General features: G+C 34.7%; 1 protein-coding gene across 4 annotated transcripts; it reads left to right on the forward strand.

Annotated features, from left to right (window-relative positions):
• The first annotated feature begins 16 nt into the window (after positions 1-16).
• On the forward strand, positions 17-27,774 carry ARL6IP6 (ARF like GTPase 6 interacting protein 6). Of its 4 annotated transcripts, XR_002139199.2 has the most exons (5): positions 292-840; positions 2,278-2,331; positions 12,242-12,374; positions 24,080-24,220; positions 26,355-26,489. XR_002139199.2 is itself a non-coding variant. In XM_019751733.2 (4 exons), exons 1-4 carry the CDS (start codon positions 441-443, stop codon positions 26,446-26,448), a joined length of 681 nt encoding a protein of 226 aa, XP_019607292.2. In that variant the 5' UTR covers positions 17-440; the 3' UTR covers positions 26,449-27,774. The 4 variants fall into 4 exon arrangements, 3 of the variants coding, with proteins under 3 accessions (XP_019607292.2, XP_019607293.2, XP_019607294.2); XM_019751733.2 differs by lacking the exon at positions 24,080-24,220 and having other exon boundaries at positions 17-840; positions 26,355-27,774; XM_019751734.2 differs by lacking the exons at positions 24,080-24,220; positions 26,355-26,489 and adding an exon at positions 24,584-24,776.
• Positions 27,775-27,985: the final 211 nt, after the last annotated feature.

Here is a 27,985-nt window from a genome sequence, read left to right on the forward strand (position 1 = left end):
TGCGAGCGTAGAGGACCAGAAGGGAGAAAGCAAATAGGTTTGGGTACGGGAGTCAGGGAAACGAGCGGGCGCTAGGACCCGGCGGCAGAAGATGCAGCTGTGGGGCTGCCGGGGCGCGGGCTTGCTTGGAGGTGACGCGGCGGTGGCTGCGGCTTCTGGCCAGGGAGAGGAAACCCGGCTACCTTCGGCCTCGGCTTGCCTTTCCGCTCGCTCCCCGGTTCCCTTTCCCTCCTATTGCCCCGGGGTCGTGCTCTAGTCCAGTTGCACCTAGCCTGTCTCAGGGCCTCACAGCACCTTCTCTGCCATTCCGCGCACCCCTGCGCTTGGGCACTGGGTGGTGGAGGCCGTGGGGTGGCCAGGCCGCTGATTGGCTGCTGCGAGCTCGGGGCGGCGCGGGCGGGAGACGCTGGATCTCCTCGGGCCTCGCCGGCTTTCCCGCCATGTCGTTCCTGGAGAGCGGGAGGTGCTCGGTTGCAGTGCGCCGCCGCCTTGGTACCCCTGTCCCTTTTTCTCGGCCGGGGTTTTCCTCCTTGACTCAAGGCGATAGTTGGGGTGAAGGTGAAGTAGACGAGGAGGATGAATTCGACCAAGTAGCCCGTGACCTGCGGGCAGAGTTCTCGGCTGGGGCGTCGTCGGAGCCTAGAAAGGGCTTGTTACTCCCGCCGAAGGGGGACGGGTCTCCGGTCCTGTCGGATAAGCGCAATGGCATCTTCTCGGCGGATACGCACGGCCGAACCCAGGTTGGGCGGTGGCCGGTCCAGGTCCTCTCAGTTCTCTGTTCGTTGCTGTTCGCCGCCCTCCTCGCCTTCCTCCTCGCCATCGCCTACCTGATCGTAAAAGGTACTAAAGGTCGGGTGTTGAAAGTCTGTCCAGAATAAAGTTGAGCCTGGAAATGGCTCTAGCCTTCACCCTTCTCCCCATCAAAGACCAGCAAGCTGGTAGCCGCTTTCATCCCGAGTTCTCAATTGCACTTTTCTTTGCTCTCCTCCCTTTGTCCTCACTTCTCTTAAAGGTGAAGTGTCCTGGTCCGTCATCAGGAGACCCAGTAGAAAGATCTTGAGTCAAACAGTATTTTAAAATCAGTGAACACGAGGTGAGATATTGGCAAAATTAAAACACAGGACAATCATTAGAAGACGGTGAAAAGTGTAATTAAAATAGGCTATACGTGTTCAAAATCTTAATTCACAACGGGTTAAATATGTGCCACCCAACGATTTCTCTGTACACTCAGAGAATTCCTGAAGTACAAGGATTTCCATCCCACAGCCCAAATGTCTGGTTTTATAGTAAAATAATGAGCTCTTCTCCGTTTTGTATTAAGTTTGCAACTGAGTGTAGCGGTAAAGTTCTGTTACAGCAGGTAGTCTGTGCTTTCTCTGATTATTTTATTTTCCTGTGTCTAAAGTTGACATAGCCAGATTGGAATAGAGTTGTGCCTTGAAAGATTTTCCAAAGCTTATACGGATGTATTAACGTGGTTGGATATTTTATATTGCAGTGGAAAGAATCAGACCTGAGTTTAAATCTCAGTTCTCATTCGTGTGTAACTTTAGCCAAGTTAACCGAAAAAGAAAAATTAGAACAAAACTACCTTTGTTGTATGAGAAGAACCCAACACGTTGTCACTCAAATATTAATTTTCACTAAATTGAATTAAATCTATTTGCAGTTTTTATTTTTCCTCATTGCTTCCAATCCACTACTGGGCTGCAGGTGGCATCTAACAGTTTACCATGCTTGAGTTTCATACAGAAGACAGATTGGCAATTTTTACCTATTCGTACAATGGTACTGGTTATAAACTGTCAATGTTAAATTAAGTATATGGGTACCAATATTTCATCCCCTCCCCGTCTTTTTTCACTGTAACTCGGAGTTTTGTCTTGTAGGTAGTTTATTTCTCTTTTGCTCTGAGTGATTGCCTTTTTATCATACAGCCACAAAACCTGGAAGTACATTGAGCTGTGCTATTTTGGAGAATGGAGAGAGGAACTGAACTCAAAACCTAGTATGCCCTGTGATTTGCATTATATAAAATGTCTTCACGACAACTCAATGGTTGAAATATTCCCATTTTATATATATGGCAGTTGACTCATAGACGTCTTATTTGCTTACTGAAAGTCACATAACTAATAAATAGAATCAGAATTTGAACCCAGTTTATGACTCTAGATCACTTTCCACAGCTCTAACAATGTCTTCTCAGCCTTTGAGCTACTGTTCAAATTACAAACCCATCTTTTTTACCGAAGCCCTTTTTTGTGTTTACAGAGTTACATGCTGAGAATTTGAAGAATGAAGATGATATAGACACTAGGCTATTAGGTATGGACTTAATTGTCACTTCATTTGATTTTGAGCTCACTTGTTTTTTCAGATCATGTTTAAACTATACAAGATTTTGGAAAAAATACTTAACGTATTTCCTTGTGCGGTTGATTCAGTCTTAATCTTTTCATTTGCGTATGTGTGGTAAACTTTATTAGATTTTCTTTTTACATATGTGTAGGGTGTGTGTGTATGTGTATGTGTACTGTGTTTCCCCGAAAATAAGACCTAGCCAGACCAGCAGCTCTAATGCATCTTTTGGAGCAAAAATTAATATGAGACCGGGTCTTTAATATAATTAGTATAATATATAATGTAATATTAATGTTAATATAATAATGGGTCTTATATTAATTTTTGCTCCAAAAGACGCATTAGAGCTGACGGTCCGGCTAGGTCTTATTTTCGGGGAAACAAGGTATATGTATGTATGTATACCACACACACTAGGAATGAATGCATTTTGAACAGAACTGTATGTGACAAAGACCCAGAGAATACTGAAAGAGTTTTCTGGAAGAATCTTCTTATACTTCTTCCCAGGAATTAAAAAAATAAAAAAACTTCCTCACAAACTTAGAAAAGATAACATCTTAAGCAGACCTCAGAAGAGATTTAAGTTCAAATCTTATAATCGACTTGTTTTTTAAAAAATGTGAGAAGCATTGGTCATGCTTGCACAGGTTAATAATGACTAGGAAAGAGTCAGATCTGAATTTCTGTAGACTATCTATTGAATGCTACAGGTTTCTAGTGAAAAATTCAAGGGCTGTTTATCTTGTATTTATTTCTCTCTGCAAAAGGATTTTGAAGAGTTCAGAACTTTGGTATATTTATCCTATTTGCTATAATTTACTCGATTAACCATTCTAAAATGGGGGGAAAAAATGGTTGGGATCCTATCCTGCATGTTACAGCCTTCCTCCCCAATCTTAGCAAACTATTTAATCCACCTCTTCAAGGCCAGTGCCCTCATGATGATACAAAGTATAGTCTACCTGATTTTGCAGAAGGAGAAACCTTTATCTTCAAATTTCAAACAAATTAGTTTGTTAGAAACTAATCTAGAAAACTTGTCTATGCCCTTCTCAACTTCTTGCATGAGAAAATAGTATTTTTTGTTACTCATTTTGTTAGTTTATGTTGTTATACTGTTTCGTCTCTAAAAACAGCCAAGATTATGAGTCTTAGTATATGTGCTGCCAAAGTGAGCACGATTATGAGTCTTCATAGCATTGATGTCAACTCTTGATGCAGCAGAAAGAAAACCTTACAAACTAGGCATGAATTCTAACTTGTTTGAAAGTTGGCAAAATTTGACGTTTATGAAAAGAATGGATAGCGTTTGTCATGTGAAGAAATGGCTTGTTCAGTATCTAAAGGAATATAATGGGACTTTGTCATTGCCCTGCTTGGGTTTCCACTTACAGTTAAATCAATGGTCTGGTATTGCTTTTAGGTGTGCTTGGTAGATAACTGACAGCAAATAGGATCATCTTCCAAGTCTGCTAATGAAATCAGTTCACTTTAAAGATTCATTCTTTAAGGAATAGTCTCAGGAATGAGGAGAAATTGCTGTATCTTTATGGCAAAAACAACAGGAAAAAAAAAACCACACAAAAAAACCCCATGAAGCAATAGTTACGCCAAAATAAACATCCTTATTTTGAATCGATGCTCCAGTGGCCAAATGGAGAATATCTTCAACATCACCTAATGAACTAATTCAATCAGTTGAATTAATTTCCTGGGATTAATTTTAAAGTTAGCATAATTATATTTATAGCAAATACACATTATAATGTGTGATAGAAAATGTTCTTCTCTAGCAAGATTATAGGAATCTTAAAAATATTTCAGAGAAGCAGTGCCAAGATGATTAAGCTCTTAAAACATTGAGGTGACTGAGGTAACACTTGCCCTTACATTGTTCTAAGCTGGAATTCTCACCTGTTGGGAGAAGAATACAACTTAAGGCCTTTACGGAATAATGTTTTGAGTTGACAACTAGCCTCTAGTTAAAAATCCACTTGAGACAGCTGATAGTTGAAAAGATAGGGCAGTTGTTCCCTCAAACTTTGACTTGCATCCAAATCAGCCCTGAGTTGATTAACTTAGATATCCAGAAAGATTGCTACATTAGCTTACATCTTAGGAAATGCCTGTGAAATTGTATCCTTACCTTTTTACAGTTGATACAAAAGTTTTCACATGAAGAAATAATCCAGAATCTGTAATAAAAACTGTTGTTGAGGTTATTCATTATGTGCAGAAAAAGCGGAATGCAGCCTTTTATCAGATGATAATGGTTTTGTTGTATTTCATTGTATTTGTTTTGCCTTATTAACTGGAAACCTTCATAGCTAACTGTATTATTCGATTGTTTTTGTGTATTACTCTTTGGTTTTTGTTGTAACTATTATTGCCCATATATGTTATCTCTATATTTCAAAGACTCATGTTTAAATTTTTTTGCAGACTGCCTCAATTCTTTGAAAGTAGGTTGGTTTTTAGAAACAAATAATGTGAGCCCAGTAACTACTTTGCCATGTGAGTTCTCTTTCGAGACAGTTTGATAAAAACTTTGCACACTGCAAATTTTTTTATTGCAATTTAATCCTAGTCCAAAATTGACATAGCTCAGTAAGAGCAGACTATAGCAGCGATTCTCATTTTGGTATACGTAAGAATCACTAATACTTTTTTAAAAGTCACCTGCAGATTTCGTTTCAGCCCAGGGTGGGACCCTTCATGTTTTACAGGTGATGCTGATGCACCAGTTTGAGAAATACTTTTGCAGAGCCAGAATCTCATTTTTAAAAAATGTGTTAAGAATGTAAAGTCCTTGAAAGTTGACCAATGACCAATAGACTAAAAGAAGCAATAAGCCCAAATGCCTGTTAAGAAACCTAATTTCCCGAGGTGCTAAGCCACTGCCATTCTCTTGTCATCTTTGTTTTTCTGAAAGAAATCTGCATGGAAAGTCCTGTTTATACTTTTTTTTGTTTTTTAAGATTCATAATAAGCATGGCGTTAGTGCATTTGGGAGTTAATTGATCCTAAAGTCTAATAGAATTAGTTTGTCATAATGTCCATCTTTACTAGTGAGGTAGTCCACCCAGGGAGGTGTGATTGTTACTCTCAGCTGGTTTTGAAACTTGTCTCTCCTGGTCTTCCCTGGGTGACACTGGAGTCATATTACAGAGTTCTTAGGGTTTTCCTTTTATAATTGTCCTGCAAACCATGCTCTACTGTAAGCCTGTTTTTCAGTGAGATTTAAAAAATAAAATTTAAGTTTATTTAAAATCACTTTCCAGTCATTCCTCATTAAGGTTGTCCTCCAGCCAAATTCATTGCGCTAATCATATAACACAATGTGTTGTTTCATTTATGCATACTGGCTTTTGCATCTGTCACATTTTTCCAAATGTCATCATATTTTACACATTTAGTTCTCTTTCTACTTTTTGCATTTTTTCCCTAGTCTTAATATAGGATATAATAAAATGACCTTTTATTTGAGGTACATAAGGAAAATAGAAGGAATTGTGTTTAGCTGAAAATACTTAATCTAAGAACTATTGTTACCAAATTAAATGTGGGGCTAGTACTTCTACATATATGTTGTAAATAGTACTGTGCAGAAATTACAATTACACTTTATGGAGTTTCCTTCAGTGTCTGAAAAGCTTTTGAACTTCATCTTTTGTGCCTTCATCTACAAGTCCCTCTGCTGGCTAGGACCAGATTCCCAGTATCTTGCAGTTTCAAGGGCTATTCTCATTTTTGAGCTGCCTATTTAGTTCCTGTTTTATGACAGATGTTTCCAGGCTTCTGCACATTTACAGAGAAGGGATGACATACTGAGTTCAGTCAAAGATGAAGCCAACTCCTTTGAAGAGTTCAACTATTTTTGTACTTATGCAGAGTGATAAGTGAGACTCTCGTATCCAAAGTTGGCATAGCTCAGTAAGAGCAGATTATACCCTCATAATTTCATGATACAGAACATTAAAAACATGGCAAAAATTTCCAAGTGAAAGGATGTGTTGGAGAGTGACCCATTCTCTGAAAGGCACAAGTGGAGAACAACTCATTAAGTTTATTCTTTACAGTGAGAAACAATTGAAACCCTGAACTTGAACTTTTAAATGTATGCATGAACCCTGTAATTTGAGCCCATACTCTATTGAGAAATAATTCCGTGCTGACTGCAACTGGATGGGTAACTCAAATATTTCATATAAATCACAAATAGGTTATCCTATTCTGTAGCACAGTCTTCATAAAATTGTGATGCTTACTCATATTAGTAAAAGAACAATGACTAGGACAACAAAAAGAGAGACAAAATCCTAAAAGGACTGGAAGAATACTACCAAAATGTTAAATAGCTTATCTGAGTTTTGAGCTATAAGTTTTAATTTTTTTTAAACCTCTATTTCCTATAATGAATGACTGTAAACTCTCGAACGATAAAAACTTTGTTTATAAACACAAGTTTAAATTTAGAAAAGTGTAACATGTTCAACAATTAACAATAATGCTATTGAACTTTTACAGTTTGCCAAAAACAGTTAATCTTTGACATTTCACCTAGCATCCCCATCTATCAATATAAATTATTTCCTTTTAACCCCAAATTCAAGACAGTGTATGAGGTCTGACAGTGAAGTTCGTGAACTTGTTGGAATGATGTTGCTAACCTTTTTTGATACCAGAGGGATTATTCATTATGAATTTGTACCAACTGGACAGTTAACCAAGTGCACTATTTGGAAGTGCTGAAAAGGCTGTGTGAAAAGTTAAACGACCTGAACTTTTCACCAACAATTCATGGCTCTTTCATCACGACAATGCACCAGCTCACACAGCACTGCCTGTGAGGGAGTTTAGCCAGTAAACAAATAACTGTATTGGAACACCCTCCCTACTCACGTGATCTGGTCCCCAATGACTTCTTTCTTTACCTGAAGATAAAGGAAATATTGAAAGGGAGACATTTTGATGACATTTAGGACATCAAGGGTAATACGATGACAGCTCTGATGGCCATTCCAGAAAAAGTTCCAAAATTGCTTTGAAGGGTGGACTAGGCACTGGCATCGGTGCATAGCTTCCCAAAGGGAGTACTTCGAAGGTGACCATAGTGATATTCAGCAATGAAATCTGTAGCACTTTTTCTAGGATGAGTTTGCAAATTGTCTGACCTCATATCTTTAAAACCAGGAAAATATAGAATAAATTTAGAATAAAAATTTGGGTTTGCTAACAAAGCTTTTTTCACTGTTTTTACTCTTCTGTACATTGTCATCAAATGACTTAAAAATAAGGGAAATAGTATGTTGTATCCAGATTATAGTGATGACAATTTTCCCGAGTATACTGAAGATTACACGCTTCAAAGGAGAAGATAGGCTTAACAAGATTTGCTATGAGTTAAAGATGAGTGATGGGTGGTGCCTGGGGTTTCTTGCCTCTACTTTTGTGTATTTTTGAAGTTGTATATAATAAAGTTTTTTAAAACTTTCCCATGTGAATCTGGTGATTTAACATGGTTGGAAACTACAGATGTTATTTGTTATTCAAGTTTCAGTTACTTCATCTGTCAGGTTGTCCCCTTCCATTTTTCTTATGTTTTTCAGCAGGAAGGGGAGTAGAATTGCTACATGCTGAGTTGCAGGTGGGCGGGCATTTAGCTGGAGAACTTTACCAACGTAGCTGCTATGCACCCTCCGTGTGTCAGGTGGCACTGGCGGAGGAGAAACAATCTCTGTCCTCTGTGCTTGCCCTTGGAAGTAAGTTTGTAGATCCAAGGCTGTCCAGCTTTCTGCACTGACCGAGAGATACATTGCTCAAGGAATTTGAAGATTTGAGCTGTCGAGGTAACGCGGTTTAGTTTAGAGAGAACACTAAATTATTTAAAATGCCTGTCATCCTCCTAAGCTAGTAAACTACAGAATCTGATAAAGATGGAAAAATTTGCTTATATAACCATTTAAAAATTGTTCATCAATTTTATGCTTGAGTACATCTAAATTTTTAGTAGTCAGCTGGTTATAGGTTTTACTAAAAATTACCAAAATGTTAATTTAATTTTCATTTATAATTTCATAAATTAATTAAGTAATATAGTCTCAATGGGGGGAATCCAACAATTAAAGCAAAGAGTCCCACTAATTTACTTGTGTATATTTTCAGATGTTTTTCTGTTCATTTACATATAGGTACGATAATTTAAAATATGTGGTTTTTGTCACTGTTGTAGAAAAAACATGATTGGAATCATGCATGTATTGCAGCTCTACTAGAATGTCTTAGAGTTCATTCTGTATCAGTGTGTACAGATCTACCTCATTCCTTTTCATTATTGCATTTGTATGTATACCAGTGTATTCAAACATTTCAAATGTCAGAAGCTCTAAAACGGGACTTGAAATTTATCAGTGTGCTATCTATCATATTTAGTCCCATTGTTTATGGCAGGAATAAGTTTTATGAAGAATGTGTAATTGATTACTTAACAATGTTTCAATAAGAAACCTTTCCCAGTATGGGAACATGGGAGTTCTTGTTTTTGTTTTTTTTCTGGTTGTTTTGCTTACATATATGTGTATGCTGCTGCCTCCACATCTCTGACTTCATAAAACTTCTGAAAGTCACTTCATCCCTTTAAGCCGGAAATTGCTAAATAAAATGAAAATATTTAGAACATACTCGTATAGTATAACAATATTTCTTTGCTCGGAGCTTTCATAGAAATAATGAAAGATACCAGCATATTTTTAGAAAATTAATTACACTTTGAAACCAAAGTCACTTCTTTTGCAAAATGAAATATACCAAAACAAAATAGTCCCATCAAATTAGTGAATACAAAACTCCAACAAAGGAATTGGAATAGGAATTTCCCACTTATCCCATCTTAGCTTTAGAGAAAAACAGTGAGTCCAGGAGATTTCAATTGGTGGAAAATAATAAATTTCCATCATTTTATCAACTGATGAAAATACTCTTTGACACAGCAGTTCTTCCTCCAGAAATTTGTTACTGATGCCCTTGTACAACTACATAGTTAAGTACAAGAATGTTACTTGCATTGTTTTTATAGTGCGAAACTGGAATAATAAAAATATGCAAGGAATTGTGGCTGTGTGTACTGATAGGAAAGGACCTCAACATTGTTATGTGAAGCAAAGTGCAGGACAATTTTTCTGGTGATGGTCACATTTGTGGAAATGAACTGGAAAAATAAAATATTATTATTCATAACTAGCTCCATATGTATCCTATATTACTTAGATATCTATAATTTTTAGAAACAATATACAGCAAACTCTTAGCTGATTGGTTTCAGGAGTGGAATTGGTGAATTGGGGAAGGAAGACTTTGCCTTCATTTTTATATGCTTTTGTACCTTTAAAAAAGTTATGTAACTCTTGGTAAAATGGGTTTACAAAGCATTAGTTATCAGATTTTTTAGCTTCAGGATTCTGGAGATAGGGACTTGTTACAAATTTAATTGGTGGCAGTTGCCAACCTCTTTGGCTTTTCTGCTTGTTCATAAACTAATTGAGTTAATTTTCAGAAGCATAACTACTTCTAACCCATGACATTAGTGTCCTGTTTTAGCTCTAGATTGTGATGTAACTGTTATCAGTGATGTAACTGTTGATTAGTTCAAAATGAATATAAAAAAAATTAAAATGCCCAAAGTGAGGCAAGCACTTAAATCCTGGAATAGTAGTCATTTCTGAAAAATCAAGACTATTATATTAAATTTGATGGATGTTCTGTTAAAGCAACTGAGTGAAAAAGCTTGATGGGCTTTAGAGAGCCTCACATTTTGTTATTTTTTAATGTTATTTTTTTTGTCTTTCTCACTCAGTTTTTTAGATACTCAGAAGTCTCCATTATTCCACAGCAGTCCTCAAACAGATACTTGATTTTTCTTAATTACCATCTCTGTTCTACAGACTTTATGTATTAGAAGATGTTATAGTAAACTTGTCAATTATTTCTCCCTTCTTTAGACAGTCATCTAAATAATAACAAATAATAGCTATTTGGCAGTGTAGTCACCCTTAAGTTGTACACTTAGCAATCTTATAATTTCTGTTTTGGTCCCTTGTCTCACTGGATTTGCAGGAAGGTTGTACCTCAGTCTTTACTGTAAAAGTTCTGTTTACCCAATCCTAAGTTGGGTTAAGGTTCTAGAAGCTGACACTGTGACAGGATACTGGGGTAGGGGTGCAATGTAGTCCTTAAGACATTTGCTCAATTGAGTTACTGCTGACACGTCTTGCATTCTGGTCAGGATGTCCTTTCAGATGTAGCACCTTCCAGCCACGTGATTATCTGCTGTTTTCTAAGGCCACTAAGGACAGGGACATCTGCAAGTTTGGCTCTGGGCCCATCTGCCAAGATACTGTACACAACTATAACCCCCATCTGATACACAGCTGTAATCCCTGTCTCGTGTTGTGCGGCCTTTTCTTGATGGCTGCCAGGAAGCCCCAGCAGCTCTTTCCCCTCCCTGTGTACACACACAAATGCAAACATACACACATAACCTGCTTTCTTCAAACCAGGGGAATCTTTATCACCTGTAGATAAAGCCCTTACTCTCTTTCTCCCTGTTCTACACAAACATTTTATCTATACCCCTGTCAACTCATTATTCTTGATGTCAATTTAAGACATTTTGTGCCTACCCTCCTGTTTATATCCTAGTTCCCTTAACTATTTTGCAATGTAAGAACCAAAGAGGCGCTCAGGGTAGTTCTCCTTTCTTCTTTGCCACATCATTTTTCTGGGGCAAAACACAAAGTCCATTATCTCTTTAAAATGGAGGCGGTAAGGGAAAGGAACTGTCAGGAGTATTTTAATCTTTCAAAGTACTTTGCCACAGTTCTTAATGCTTCATTGCTCTGAGTTTATTTTCTAGCATTTTTACTAGTCAGTTACTGGACTTCAAATGGTTTACAAACAGTCCAGTGCACGTATTTTTTACATGCTTCTTGCTAAAATGAAGGCACCTTTGGTTGTGCAATTATATACAGCCAGGAAATTTGGTAATTCGTAAGTCTTCTCTACTGTAATCTTCTCAACATTTCCTTCCTTGTACTACTGAGGCCTGGGACACACACTCATCAGTGGTGGCTTACTAAACTCTTAAGGAAGCAGTTTAAATGTGCATCTAAAACCCTTCGTGTTAATATATTCCCTTTATTGTCACTGTTTACTCCCTCTATCTTCCATTTCTCAACCTTTCTCCTTCCTTTCCCTCAGTATAGTATCATGCTTTGACTTGATTTATTTGAGAAAATGCAGGTCCAATTTGACCAAAAATAAAATTTAGGATCCTAACCCATTTATAAATTGGGAATTAACTTTTGTTCATACACTGAAAGGTTAAAGAATCAGATTAAGTTAAAATGATGTTCATAGAAAAGCTGTAAAGAGTAGCCTCTCTAAAATTGATTCATATGTCAAAAGTACGGAAACAAAGGAATCACTTAGTGCTAAGTAATAAAAGACAGCAATTCGTAATTCACAAAGTTCAATGAAAAATGTTAAGGCATTTTAACAGGAAAGTGTTTCAACCATTTTTTCATAGTTGAATTTTATAAAACTGAAGGTGGGTTATATTCTTAAGTTGAATTTGAACTCTTTTCCACATGTTAAATTATAATTGAATTAAAATATTCAACGACAGGACTTCTAGTTGTGCTTTAGTATTTTCAGTTTTTACATGGGTTAGCTTGTACTAAGCTCAAATCTATTACATCATTTACATAGAATTCATAAAATCAGAAATACACATGATCTTCTGAATGTGAGGATACTGGATTAATTTAAATTGCTTTGTTGTTAATTCGTTTTTCTTCTTGCTCTTCCCTTTAAGGTTTCTGGACTCTACTTATAATATCCGTAACTGCCGGGTTCTCCTGCTGCAGCTTTTCTTGGACAGTGACTTATTTTGATTCTTTTGAACCAGGAATGTTTCCTCCTACTCCTCTTTCACCTGCCAGGTTCAAGTAAGTATACCTGTTTCTTTTTGTCTCTTTTTTAAATACATTCCAACTCTGATAAAAATACTAAAATAGAAGCAAGAGGCTGCTTATTCGGGAGATATGTTGAGACCCCAGTCTTTATAAAATACAGTGGTTTTTTAGCATGGCTCAGCCTTTAGATAAGTGGAGAAGAATATTTTAAACTCTATACATAGATAATGCAGTGTTTTAAAAAAAATGAAATTCAAGAAATGATCTAAGAAGTAACATGGCTATTTGTCCTTTGGGGATGGTGTTTCATTTAAGTTTATAAAGGCTAAATAGCAGTGTGTAAATTTTACTAGATTCATGTATAAATGCTGAGACTTTTAACAACTTAATAATTAGACTTTTCCTCATATTTAAACTGTAATAATTAGCCAGCATTTATGGCACCCAATATATATGTGTGTGTGTGTGTGTGTGTGTATATATATATATATATATATATATATATATGTTTATATGTATTTCATAGTGGTTTTTATTTTCTGTGTTGCAAAGAGTTTCCGTAGGCAGTTTTCTAATCTAGTTTATTTTGCCAGGAAAGCTCAGGTTTTAAATATAAATTTCCAAATAAACGCATCTAAGATCTCTACATCTTTCTACAAACTGGGGTGTATGTGTGTGGAGGGGGAGGTGAAGAGTAGAAAATAAATTCTGTTAATGATATGTGTGTTACCAAACTATTACACTTCTTACATTCTTACTTTCTGGAATGTCTTTTTCCCTCAGCTTCTCTTCCATCCCCACCAGAATTCATAAGCCTCATTTTGATGTTAGAAGTTTTTGGAGTTAGAGAAAAGCATTTCAGTGTTCTCTTAAAGATCTGGAATTCTGAGGGTATTTAACTAATTTTTGTTTTTTTAGTTTTTTTTTAGTTTTTATAGGAGCATTTGAGCTTAACTGACAACATGTGCCAGAAAGCAAGATCTCAAATGCTCCTTAACTAATTTCTTAACAATTATCTTTCATTTTTATTGAAGTAGACCAGTACTAATGGACCTCAATTTTCAATGTGTTTATTAGTAATTCGATTTCAATATGAGATAGTGTCAGCTCAGAAACTTAGATTACATATTTGTTAATACAGCCCTAAAAATAGTTTTGAAACATGTACATTGTATATACATACATATTTGAATTGCTTTCAGTATATAAGTAGGGGTAAATTAATTTTATTGTGGTAAATCAGCTATTAAGTATCTCATGGCAGTAAAACTGTAATTTAAAATTATTGTGTTAATTAAAACACAGTCCAAAAAAGGCATATAATAAATATAATGATAGTTGATCACCTAGTAATAGAAACCACAGACCAAAAAAGGCATATAATGTAGTGGTAATTGGTGGAATTGAGTTTTATAGCAAAAACCCTGCCCTCTAGTGCTTGTGAAAAACAATGCAATTAAGAAATGGCAGAATAAGTATATTCTTTATGTCACCAGTAGAGTGAGTGCTTGTACAGGGAAACTTCTCTATCTTTTGAGAACGTTGAAGTCTTAAAGCTTTATTTTCTAAATCAGATTGATACATTTATTGATTTGCAACATCACACTTTTATAAAAATATCTTTGTAACAAGTTTGTATTTTTTGATTACCTAAATAAACAACGTTATATAAATATTTTCCCTGATTATGTTATATAACACTACTGCAAGTTCTTTGTTGAAAATTCAACACAGAAAAATAATGGAAAAACTCATAGTCAGAGAAAGTGACTGCTAACATTTTGATGTATATCTTTGCAGTCGTTGCGTATTTTAAAAATTGAAATTGGGATCACAGTATACATATTGCTTTGTAGTTCATTTAAAAAAATTTTTTTTCACTTATTTTTTTATTTTTATTTTTTTGTAATTTTGTTATTTAACATTATTTTGGGACATATTTCCATCCAGTATTTAAAATTTTTAATGTTTTAAGTATACCTTAAAGATCAATAATCATATATATCAACTTTTTGTAAGGGAAATCTAATAAATGGTAGCGACATCCCAAGATGATCTATTAAATAGAGATCTGCTTAACTAGTTAGAAACTAAAGAAAGGCAAGATAATTAACACACTATAAAATGAAGAGGCTTTTGTTTTTATTTTATTCTATGATTAGGATTATTATTAAAAATATTCCCAATTTCTAGCTTCATCGATATCAAACAGAAGAGAGTAAAATAATTATGTCTAATTAGTTTCTTTAAAAAGCAGTCTTTTGCTCTCCTTTGCAGATTTAAACCCAGGCTATTTTTATTAACAAACTAATTAGTACTGTGTTTCTCAGAAAATAAGACCTAGCTGGATGATTAGCTCTAACGTGTCTTTTGGAGCAAAAATTAATGTAAGACCCGGTCTTATATTATATTACATTATATTACATTATATTAAAGACCCAGTTTTATATTATAGTAAAATAGGACCGGGTCTTATAGTAGTTTTGCTCCAAAAGACGCATTAGTGCTGATCATCCGGGTAGGTCTTATTTTGGGGGAAACATGGTAGAAGTGGGGATAAAATTGAGAAGACTGTTTGCTATGGCTATCAATTCCTTTTATTTCCCTAGAAACATATGCTCCTCAATGGAAGAAAATAACCTTTATTGATATTTAGAAAATACTAGATGAAACATTTAATGAAATCAGCAATTTGGGTCAGTAATTCATTACAGGAGTTAAGATTAGAAATAACACCCTTTTTCATTAAATTTTTTTTATAGTTCCTCTATATTTGTTAGATACTGTTTTAGTTCAGGCTGCTATAATAAAGTACCATAAACTGGGTGGCTTGTAAACAACAGAAATGTATTTCTTGCAGTTCTGGAAAGCAGAAGTCCAGGATCGGGGTGCCAGCATGCCCTGATTCTGGTGAGCATCATCTGGGCTGCAGATGGCCTCCTTGTATCCTCACAATGCACAGAGCAGATAGGAAGCAAGCTCTCTTTTGACTCTTATAAGGGCACTAACCCCATTCCTGAGGGCTTTACGCTTATGACATCATCTAATCCTAATCACCTCCCAAAGACCCCACCTCTTAATACCATCCCATTGGGAGGTAAGGTTTTGACATGTGAATTGGGAGGCGGAGGTTGGGAGGACAGACATAGTCCATAACAGATATAGCTTAGAAACTTACATTTTTACACAAGCACAAGATTTTTAGGAAATACAAGATACTTAAAGAACTTTGCAAGGTACGTTTTCAGACCAGTACTTAATGGACTTCAAAAGGCATATTTTTAAGAAAGATGGTTATCATGCTGACTTACTTTGCAAACTTTGCTGAATTAAAAGGTATACAGCAGTGCTACACATTTAAACTTCTTTACTAGGAAACAATCATTTTCTTTGTGTATTTGGATCATTTATACTTTTAAATTGTTTCTTAGTTGTTTTTGAAAGTCTGTTGCAGTGTTAAAGAACAAAAAGGCAGAGACAGTAGCGTTAGATTTCTTGATGTACCTGTATACGTATTTCCCACTTCTCACTACTTTATAATTCATTATCCTGCCCTGTACACTACTTGATCAGCATCTCCACTTCACTTCTCATTAGTTTTCCCTGTCATTCATTGGGTTTTGTCAGTGATTTCCAAGTAGGCACATATACCAGGTGTGTGTAATCAATGTTTCACATTGTGATCATCTGCTTTAATTATAGATTCCAGAAGTTAATGCATCTAAAAATATGTGACCTACCCATGCAAAGATACTGCATTCAAAGAGAATCCAGAGCTTGAAAGAATCTTGGAATTCTTTCTAGGCTGGGCTGGTGACAGTACTAGGACTTTTATTTAAATCCTCTTGATTGGGGAGAAAGTTAGGTAAGAATGGGAGATGTGCCTTGAAGCTTCATTTTTCATAGCTAACTCATCTCCTTTACGTTATGAAATGAATTAACAGGAGGAATTTCACTAATTAAAGTAGCATAATTTTATTGACAGTTAAACACACTCGCTGTGAGATTTTGCTGTGTGGCAATTTTGCCCGTGCAGTTATTTTGCCAAATCCAATCCAAATGTGGTCTTAACATGTCATTGTCTTTGTTCTCTCCATTGTTTTTCTCCCTTTGACCACTGTTCTCCACTTTAGCCTGCTCTCCGCATTTCACATTACCTGAGCACACGCCCCATCTAGTGGAGCAGTGATGTAGCTACACATTTATAGTTACTCAGCCTGCTAAAAAAAAACCCACTGGATGATTATAATAGGTCTCACCTAGAGTAGAAGTGTTACTTTATGGTCTAGAAATAAACTTAGTGGAAAAGTGATAATGTAAATGATGGGTCTAGCAAAAAGCACAGTGTAGAATGCTCATTAGTTTTATAATTAAGAGTCAAAATATTTGGTAACAATGATACAAAAAATAGTGAAAGAAGTCATTAAATTTGTCTACCTTATAATACTTTTATGTAGAGTCAGAGGTCAGAGGCCAACATTTTTAAAGACGTTGTTAGGGTGTTACTTCATTGTAATCAATCGTGAGTCTTGTTGCCAGCTTGAGAAAAATACTTATTATTTAAAGTTCAAATTTAACAACATATTCCTATAACTTTCAAGCTAAGAAGTTAACTTTGTAGGGATAAAACTATTATTTTGCACTTGAAATACCCACAGTGACTTATTTCCAAGGAGGGAAAAAAAAATTCAATGCTTATATTTAAAGGTATTAAGCATAGGCGTTAACCATATTATGGAAATCCAAGCACTACAGACAATTTCCAATTTTAACCTTACGCTGGTCAAAGATTATATAAAAGTAAGATTTCTGGTGAATTGGATATCTGAAACCAAAGCCTGGGTTATTGAATCACTTGTTGTAAAACTGATTTTTAAATAATATTTTCCCTATTGAGAAATATTGTAGAAACAGCACGTCTTGCAGTCTCAGTGTTGTAGATTTTGGAGAATGTCTCATTTCTTCATAAATCCTCTGTTGACTTCTGTCATCTTTAATCTCACAACTGAAGATGAGTCTTTCTGAGGATAAGATGAATTATTTTAAAAAGAATTATCTCAACCTTGAGCACAATTCTGTGTTCAGTTTAAAGACTTTGAATATGTGTTTGCTGTAGGAATATTTTTTTAAAGAAAAATAGACATCATTTCAAGTTTCCCTCGATAGCTTTTAAAAGAGACCTAAGCCATGAAAATCATCTCTCAAGTAGCCATTTTTAATTAAAAGAAATCAAGAAAAAGTATTATAATTGTATTATAACTCGACCCTTAGTTTTAAGTCATTTAGTGTTTGTAGTTCAGGTGTGTATTTCTAGAATGAAGCAGTTAGGAAAGCATTGTTGGATGTCCATTTTATAGACGTAAGAGCATAAATTCACTATTTGTTAGAGAAGTTTGAAGTTTGCTACCTGCTTTTCAAAGTATTATTGGTTATATTTATGGCTTATTTGATGTGGGGTTCATGGTCAAAATGCAGGGAAACTACAATTATTGGTGTTAATGTCATGATTTCTAAAGATGTGGTAAGGTAAATAGTAGTGTCTTCTTTTCACTAAAGTCTGTTTATAATATAATTATAGAATTCGATTGGCAATCTACAATATTTCATAGTTAATATACAAACGAGGGGCTATCTGCTTTCCTTCCTAATGCTTTTGGACTTTTTAGTCTGGACCACTCTGAGTTATCTACCTTTCTGTTTCTTGTTCTTCCAACCACAAATGGTATTTGATAAATATCAAGACACTCGATTTAAAAAAAACAGAAAAAAAAGACAGAAAAAAACATACTTTTAATTTACATTAAATTTATTTCTACACAGCCTTGTGTTTTGTTTTGCTTTTTAAATTGTATTGCCTCGCAATGCTATTTGAAACCTGCAAAGTAAATTAGTGAGAAAGAAAAGGGAAGAGTTGCTTTTCATTTGAATTGCTTTTTGGTAACTATTTTACAGACTAAAAGTTAACACATGTGATCTGATATTCCTTTGCATGTGTTATTTCCTATGTAAAGTGTTCTGGATGTAATCAGATGCTGAAATATTTAAATTTCCGTTACATTTTTTTGTGAATGTTGTGTTTGTTGTTACTACTAGTGTTGCAGGAAGGAAACAATGACGAGAATATTTAACATGAATTTTCTGGAAAAATTGGGATTTAGGATTGGTATTGTATTCTTTTTCTATTCAACATTAGGTTTGTATTTATATGTTATTTATTAAAGGGTTTTCTCTTCTTGTTCTTGGCATTGGGGGCTTCAATTATTGAGAACTAAAAAGATACAGTACAAATAGAATAGAAATATCTTAATAGAAAAGGAGTTCGAGTTCTTACCTTAAGCAGTGATACAAGTCTTGGAGATCAAGAAAAGTGGCTGTTAGTATTTAAATTAGAAGTTTTCTTTAATAAATTGATTCTGCTACGCTCTCATACAAATTTTGGAGAGCTGCCTCTTTGTTGAATCAAATTCTTTATTGCCATGGGCTAATGAGACAGACGTCAGATGGCTAATTGCAGTAGAAGAGAAAAGCTACTGACAAGAGTTAGGTCGAGAACTGGGCCTTGATATTTGAGTATCACGAAGTTTAATTACCTAGGAACTGGAGCCATCACCTGCACTGCCGTCACTAGTAATGACAGCACTGTGGCTTCTTGAAATAAAGGGTTAAAATATATGCATGTCTCAAAATATATTCCATTACTGTTCTGAATGAAGACTTAAGTAGTTGTAGCAAAATATTGTAAGAAATCATATTAATGTAAGAAATCATATTAACTATTCTTGATTTCCTTGTTCAAGGTTTCCATGAATACAGCTAGTGAGTGTTTGCTTTGCACCTGTTTCTATGACTTGCTTATAGTAATTCACAATATGTTATATATGGGCTTCTGAAAAGGCACAGGTGTCCATATGTACAGAACGGCACTGAAAACAAATACCTAAGAAGTAGCACTTGCCAGTTTTGTACTTGGAACCCTTTCCATGTGTTCAATCTGTCAAATTAAGAGGCAGCCTGGTATATTAGAAAGGGCATTATAAATCAGAAGGGGTGGCTTCAGAATTCCAGCTACTCCATATACCAGCAGAACATTTGAGCAAGTCAGTTAGCGTCTCTCTGAGCCTTAATTTCCTCCTCTCTAAAACGGGATAAAAACAATGATATCTGCACTCATAGGCAATAAGTACAAGTTTACTACCATGTTTCCCTGAAAATAACTAGCTGGACAATCAGCTCTAATGCGTCTTTTGGAGCAAAAATTAATATAAGACCCGGTCTTATTTTACTATAAGACCAGGTAATATAATATAATATATAATACAATATAATAATATTGGGTCTTATATTAATTTTTGCTCCAAAAGACGCATTAGAGCTGATTGTCCGGCCATGTCTTATTTTCCGGGAAACAAGGTAGTTAAAGCAACAGATAAATCAGATGATAGAACACACATGATCCCAGAGCTTCCCTCCCTCTCCCCTTCCCTTTTTTTTTCTTTATTGAGATTTTTCAAGCTAGACATCTGACTGTGTCCTGCCACTGTTGCCGGTTATCTTTTCTTAGATAACTTATTTATCTTGAGATTTTATCCTTTCTATTTTTTTGATATTAATTTGCCCTTTCTTTTGTGAAATGATAGTAGATAGTAGTATTTTCAAACTTTGTTCTTGACAAAATAAAAGTTTGGAAACAAAACACAGTGTTACTTTCTTTTGAAAAAAAATCTTTTTTTAACTGACTCATGACATTTAAAGGGTTTTTCTTGCACCTTTGGTACTGTTTGCTTTGACTTCCTAGTGAGTAAGGACTTTGTCTAATCAAGGTATTGCCCAGCACAGATAGATGTCCTCAGACATTTTTCTACCTCGACCCACTGGTGAGTAAAGTTAACATGTAGACTGCTGTATATAGGTAAAGTAGACTATAGGTTAATATGCAGTGTCATCTAACCAGATACACCCTTATTTCTCTCTGACTGATTTTCAGGGAATTGTAGTACAATAAGAGGTATTTAAAATGTACATGTATGTGTAATTCCATTCTAAAGAGCTGCTCATCTTTAGGATCTTTCAGTGCCCGCAGGTCATTACATCAGTTACTATTACACTGGCAAAGCACAGGATCACAATCCTCAATTAAAATTGCTAGTTGGCAAAATTTAGATGAAGGATTTTAGTGTACATATGGAGGCATAAATTACAGAATTGAGATCTAGAAGGGATTAAAGAGATCATATAGACCATTCTTATGCTGCAGAAGAGGAAGTAGGACCAGAGAAGTTGGCAGTATATATAGCTAGGAAATGAAATATAATGGTAGGAAAAATAGAGTATTTTTTTAAAAATGAGATCCTTAAAGTAAAAATTTTGAATTCCATTACAACATAACTTAATATTATGTAGATTGATAAATCAAATTGCTCCATTAAAATGGTGGGTGTTTAACTGATACTTATTCGTAATGTAAATCATTAGACAAATTACAGGGCCAATGGGGGAATGGAGCAAATGCTCAAAATGTTAACCATCAGCTTCTGTGTATTTTTAAGAATAATACATGACAGTTCAACATTAAGTATATACATTTACACTTTTTCCTCATCTTTTACATCAAATTAAATGTTTACCTAGATAATCTTTACCTCAGATTTATTATGAAATCTTGAAGTCGTTACACAACCATATTTCTAATGACTTTATATTTTAATAGCAATTTCTATTTTTCAATAATTCAGAAATTTATTAGCTAGGACAGTGACTGTGATTTAAAATTTTAAGAACTGATAGTTACTCCAACCAAAGCTCACATAACTTAAAATTCTTTAGGAATTGGAGATTTATTGGCTAAGGATAAAATGAAAAATAAATACCAGCTCAGATAGATGAAGGAGGAATAGATTAGTACCAACTCTCTCATCCTGTCGCCTACTGAGACAGTCAGACACAAACAAATAGCCAATTTATTCTTAATGCATGTGGGAATACATGTGAGGGAAAGGAAATATGGAAATTAATATAATACAGGAATGAAGATTTCAAATGAGTGGAGTTTAGAATATAGTACAGAGAGTCAGTTCAGAGTCAACCAATGCTAGAGTAAAAACAAACAATGTGAACCATAAAAAGAGACCTATTTGAATCTTTTGGTCTCTCTCAAATAAAAAAAGACTACTTATTTGAAACTTTTAACAGTGGCTTATTCAGTGCTTTAATTTGTGGTTCAAAAGTAATTGCCAAAATCATTGAATTCATTTGAATCTTATTTTAAATGTATTCCATTCCTGAAAAATGAAACTAAGGTATAATTCTTTAATGATATAGTCACTTTACAAGTTACTATTAAATATATCAACATAAATATATTACTAGAAATTACATGTCCACGCTACAAAATCTGGATATAAATAGTGGAAGTCTAAGTTAAGTTCTCAAGTGAATTATGGTAGGAAAAGTGATTATGAAGAGGTTAATACCAAGCAGAAACATGCACATACATAAACCTGTTATTCTTCATCACTTTCTTTTATTCACCTCCTGGATCTCTTTATATAATAATGTTATTGTTTCTTTGTTTTGAATTTGGAATGGGTCTAGGTTTAGGTGTTTTGCTTTAGAAGAAAGGAAGAATTAAAGTAGAAAGTAGAATGTTTAAAAATCCGTACTAAGCTTTTCTTTACTATATAGTGGTGAACATGTATTGATTGTTTGCTATGTGGCAGCCACCTGACCCTTGTAACAACTTTATAAGGGTAGATTTTATTTTTATTTCCATTTTGGGATATTGAGGCTGAGAGAAGTCAAATAGTTTTTCTAGCTTCATATTGCATGTAAGTGGCAAAGCTGGCTTTCATACCCATCTTTAACTACAAAGCTTAAATTTGTAACCAATAGGAACCATGAGTACTTCTTTGTAAGATTCTTTATTGTTGGAAAGGAATTCTCTAGAACCAGAACAAAATAGTACTTCTTTATAACTAGTCTTTAAGGATATGGAAATAGTTCTATTATAATGAGCCTTTCTTTTGAACTATATTTTATCCAGTATATTTTATTCTTATTGAACAATATTCAGTTCTAGGAAACCCCTACCTAGTCTACTTTTTGTATCCATGAATTTGCCTATTCTGGGCATTTCATATAAATGAGATCACACAAATCCCCAAATGTGGCCTTTTATATCTGGCTTCTTTCACTTGTACATACGGTTTTCAAGGTTCATTCATGTTGTAGCATTTGTCAGTACTTCTTCTCAGGCTGAATTTTTCATTGTATGGGTACACCACATTTTCTTCAGTCATCAGTTGATGGACATTTGGTTTGTTTCTACTTTTTAGCTATTATGAATAATGCTGCTATGAACATTCAGGCACAAATTTCTGGGTAGACATATATTTTCAATTATCTTGGGTATATACCTGGAATGGAATTGCTAAATCATATGGTAACTGTTTAACTTTTTGAGGAACCGCCAAACTGTTTCCTACAGTAGCTTCACCATTTTATATTCCCACCAACGATGTAAGAGAGTTCTGTTTCTCCACATCCTTACCAATACTTGTTTTCTTTTTCTTTATTTTTGTATTATAACCCACATATACAGTTTATGTGACTTAGGACAAAGGTATCACAGCAGTTCAATATGGGAAAAAAGATGGTCTTTTCAATAAATTGCCCTGATAGAATTAGATAGCCATAAGGAATAAAATGAGCCTTAGCCTCTACCTTACATTATATACAAAAATTAATTTAAGATGTCTTACAGACCTAAAGGAAGAGCAGTAAAGCTTCTCCAAATAATAGAGTATCTTTATAACCTTGGAGTGGTCAAAGATTTATTGTAAAGGCCACAAAAAAAGTACTAACCATTAAAAAATATAAATTGGACTTCATTTAAATTGTTTATCAAAAGGTCTTGAGAGTGAAAAGACAAACCATAAACAAAATATTCATGAAACATTTTTGACAAAAGATTTGTATATAGGATATGTGAAGAACTCTAAACCAATAGAAAAATGAGCAAAAGACAGATAAGAATTTCAAAAAAGAGGGTATCTGAGTGGGCAGTGAGTATATTAGTCATCAGAAAAATATTAAAACCACAAGAACATACTCTGCAGATGCACTAAAATTAAAAAGACTTATAATATGAAATGTCGCTGACTATGTGGCACCATACATTGCTGGTGGAAGTGTAAAGTAGTCAACTACTTTGGGAAAACAGTTAATGCTTTCTACTAAACCCAAATCTACATCTACCATCTTGTTTCCCCAAAAATAAGACCTAGCCGGACCATCAGCTCTAATGCATCTTTTGGAGCAAAAATTAATATAAGACCTGGTATTATATTACTTTATACTAATTATAATATGTGACCCAGTATTATATTATTAATATAATATAGTATAGTATACTAATTATATTAAAGACCCAGTCTTATATTAAAATAAGACTGGGGAAAAAAAAAATAAGACCAGGTCTTGTATTAATTTTTGCTCCAAAAGACGCATTAGAGCTGATGGTCCGGCTAGGTCTTATTTTCGGGGGAACACGGTACCTTATAACCCAGCAGCTCCACTCCTAGGATATACTTAAGATAAATGAGGGCATATGCCTACCATCCACCAAAGATACGTACATAGTATCATGTTCACAGTATCTCTATTTATAGGAGCCCTAAATTGGAAGCAACCCAAATGCTAAATAGCAGAATGGATAGATGAATTTTGGTATTTTTATACAGTGAAATACTAAACTGCAATACAAAAGAATGCACTAATGCTACATACAACATGGGTGAATCTCACAGACAATACTAAGTGAAAGAATCCAGACACAAGAATACACACTGGATGGTGCCACGCAGATGGAGTTTCAAGAGCAGGTAAAATCAGTCATTGTGATAACTGACAATATATCTCAGGTTTTGGAGGAGGGAAGGTGGATATTGACAGGCAGAAGGAACAAAGGAGCTTTCTGCATGCTGGGAATGTTCTGTTTGGTCTGGATGATGAGTACATGAGGCTGAACCATTATAAATATTCGTTGATCTGTGCACATGATAAGCATTAGCACTTCACTGTGTGTACTTTAATTTTAAAAGTAAAATGCATATTTATAACTGGCATTAAAATAGGCATTATACTTAGTCATCATTTTTCAATTAAAAATGTGATCCCCGCTAGAGATAAATGAAGGGTTTTGACAAAGAAGAACAAAGATACCTTCAATTTTTCTTTTTTAACAGGACTTCAGAGATCACAAATAAGAGCCATAGGAGAGAAAACCTGCCAGGGGTTGTCTAGATCTTCCCCAGAGGAAAATCGTGGTGTTTTGAAAAGGAGCTTTTAAGTCCCTTGCCTAAGCAGGACACGTGTGACAGCTGCTATCTCCTCAGTGGGAATATGGTGCATTTGAGATGGTAGAGAGTAAGAACCACTGAGCTGGAGCATTGCTTCATTGCCATTAAAATGCCTTGCTTTGCCTCTTTTGTAGGGGTCACTGAGCATTTGATGTACATCTTAGTGAAATTCAATTATACCAACATTGTAGTTACAATTTCCTTTTACAAACTAGTAAAAGAGAATAATTAACTCCTGAAATTTTGTTCCATGATTAACTTCATTTTGTTAGTATGAATTTAAATGTTCTCAGGTCATTAGTGGGTTGTTTTTTGTAATGAATGATAATGCTGATGCTTCAATTTTATGATTAGATTTGTGTTCACTAATCAGTATGTGTTTGAAGAATTTCTTTTTTTAAAGGGGCAAAGCGTTTAGTACATCTTTTTTTTTTACCACGTATTAGTAATACAGCTAGGTAGATTAACCCTTAATGGCAGATGAAAAGCATCTTAAACTAGTCCCTATGTGAGTAAGGTTGAGTGGAGAGAGTGAATATTAACTCCCATGGACCAGAACAGGGAGCCATGAGAAAGCAATCTGAGGTATTCACAAAGAGGTTGTTCTTCGAAGAGGTGTATCTTTCCTCTTGGTCACAGATCTTGTGGGACTGGAATCATTATAGTGAGGAGCTCCTCAAATGTGAATTCAGATCTAAGCACCTCCCTGGCTTTGACCTATCCTTAGGAAAGGAGGAAAGGACATGGGCATGATGCCAGGGCCTTTGTTACTAAGGACTTTCAGCCCTTACTCCTGCCAATGCACTTCCCTATGTCATCGATTTGAATTGCTCCAGTGAGGAGATTCTGTTCTGCCTCTGACACCAGTTTTCTTTTTAGCATGTTTTCTTTTTAGCATGTCTGATCCATATTAGGATAAGCAAACAGTATTATTGCAATATAGTTAGTGGGAGGAATGTTAAGATAGGAAATGTAATAAAATAAGTAAAATAGTTACAAGATAGAGGGAACATATGTCGGAAAATCTGTGTACATAAGATAGTTGGCACTCATAGTAATCATAAAACGAGATGTCTGCTGATACTTAGAACTCACTGAAAGCCACTTTAATTAAGTCACTTACTAGGTTGAGAACTGAAATGTCTATAAAAGACAATCAGATTTGTGACCCAAACATGGACAAGTGCTATGTTTAGTGCTCAAAGAAATAGAGTTCCTTCCTATAATGTACAAATAGTATAAACAGGACAAATACTTGAAATAATCTGTGTTTTAAGTTCTAAGTGAGAACAAGAGAGCAGAGAGAGACAATGCTAATTAATGAAATGTTTGTAATGTAAGAAGATTTATACCTTAGGATTTCGTTATGGTACACACAGTGAGTAGGAAGCACAGGAAGGTAGTATAGAAGCACACTGGGCATTTGGCTCTAAATAATGAAATTGAAAAATTGTATTCGATAACCAGGACAGTTTTGACAGAGAACTTAAGGTCTATTCCTGATCCTGCAGCTGTCCAATATTCTTTTTAAACTTGTGTATTAATGTGTAACACATTTCTAGGTTATAAGCATTTTCAATAAAAACTAATGGTGTTTCTATTATACCCAATTATGTTTTCCTTTTTCGTTTGTTTTCTCCCCCCCCCCCCCCCCCAGGAAACTTACTGGACATTCTTTCCACATGGGCTATAGTATGGCAATATTGAATGGCATTGTAGCTGCTCTTACTGTTGCATGGTGCCTCCTGTAAACTCACACTGAAGCAATACTCTTGGCAAAACTTAGTCCTGATTGCGTTGTAATAGCAAAGAAGAACATCGTTGCCTACTCAGAAGACCAAGAAACCTGCTATTCATTATGTGATTCAGATATGCTTTACATCATCATTATGGAGGATCTTCTTAAGCATTGTTCTAGAACCTGGACATTAGGATAGCTGAGTATTAAGTTTTAAGTAATTTCTTAAAATTCTAAGATGTTTACCTCATTTCATCACTTTTCTTACGACATTCCATTCAGTTAATTTTCTCAATTGTAGAAAACACTTTCATGGAAATCAAACTGGAAAACTTGAATATAGAACAATGCTCACCTTTCTATGTTATTCTACATTTTTGCTAAGAATCACTGATATTACTGTTTAATTGAGATGGAACCATTTCTTAATTGTTCATCATATCAGGAAAGTAAACAATGCCCACTACTTTGACATTTTATAGAAGCTATGTTAAATCAGAATATTTAGTTTGATATTCATATATTCAATAGAAGGTGCATTTGTATTTTTTAATGGGGTATAGTTTCTTGCGTGTGTGGTGGTTTTTTTCTTTTTTTACATATTTTCCAACTACATATTGTTTTAAAAATTGTTACATCTAGACAAATGTAAATGTTTTTCTTTACCTGGTGCAAACCTAATAGCTCCCATTTTTAATAAGTATTTCGTCTTTTAAAAAATGCACATTGACCTTAGTTAAAAATTAAGTAAACTTATTTTTAACAAAAAAATGACTGAAAAAAGGTAACTTATTTAAGCCATTAGAATACTGAGAAATTTGAAGCTGTTCACTATTTCTGTTTCTATAATCCAAATATTTATCCTGGTGTGTATATATGGTTACTTCAACAGAACTGATACTATTTGTTTTTAATAAATATAAACCTCACATTTTTATATCTAGAAATGCTTGAACTAGTTTGTTTTTAATCTCAAAAATTTAGTTACCAAAACATAAAAGTATTTTGATACAGTGTGTATATATGTATAATTTTTATATATAGTTTCATAATTTTCCTATTTAAATGTTCGATAATTTTGAAGCTAGTTTTTGTTTTTATAGTAATTAAGCCTTAATTGTTCTCACTTCCTTTCTAAATACCTGTTTATAAAGTTACTTCAATTTTAAAAAGATGGACTATTTAAAATGCTGTTTTTCCCTAGTCATAGAAAAACTTACATTTAGGAGAGCATTGTAGAGTGAAATTGCATATTCAGACTAAATGGGAAATGAGTTTGTGCAGTGTGTTCCTGTTACCTGCTGAGTGTTTTTACTGAATAAATGATTTAATGATGTTTTTAAGTTGTAACATTTTTTAACTACTCAAAAACATTTACTTGGAAATGACAAATGATGTTCTAATTTAAATTATCTGAAATGTTTAGATATGTGTGTGTATACACAGAGACATACATACATGTATACAAATCCCATGGCTTAATGTTCCTTCCAGAGTGGTTTTTGCAGTGAATCTCTTTTCACTCTTTGTCTTTCACTCGCGTAACTCCC

This window comes from Rhinolophus sinicus, linkage group LG01, assembly GCF_036562045.2.
Source record: "Rhinolophus sinicus isolate RSC01 linkage group LG01, ASM3656204v1, whole genome shotgun sequence".
Taxonomy (NCBI): Eukaryota; Metazoa; Chordata; class Mammalia; order Chiroptera; family Rhinolophidae; genus Rhinolophus; species Rhinolophus sinicus.

What these genes read in the sequence shown, in the direction of transcription:
- ARL6IP6 (XM_019751733.2), top strand. Translation starts at nt 441, where the DNA reads ATGTCGTTCCTGGAGAGCGGGAGGTGCTCGGTTGCAGTGCGCCGCCGC. An exon ending in TATAGACACTAGGCTATTAG is followed by an intron (nt 2,332 to 12,241) that starts GTATGGACTTAA and finishes CTTCCCTTTAAG; the next exon opens with GTTTCTGGACTCTACTTATA. An exon ending in CTTTCACCTGCCAGGTTCAA is followed by an intron (nt 12,375 to 26,354) that starts GTAAGTATACCT and finishes CCCCCCCCCCAG; the next exon opens with GAAACTTACTGGACATTCTT.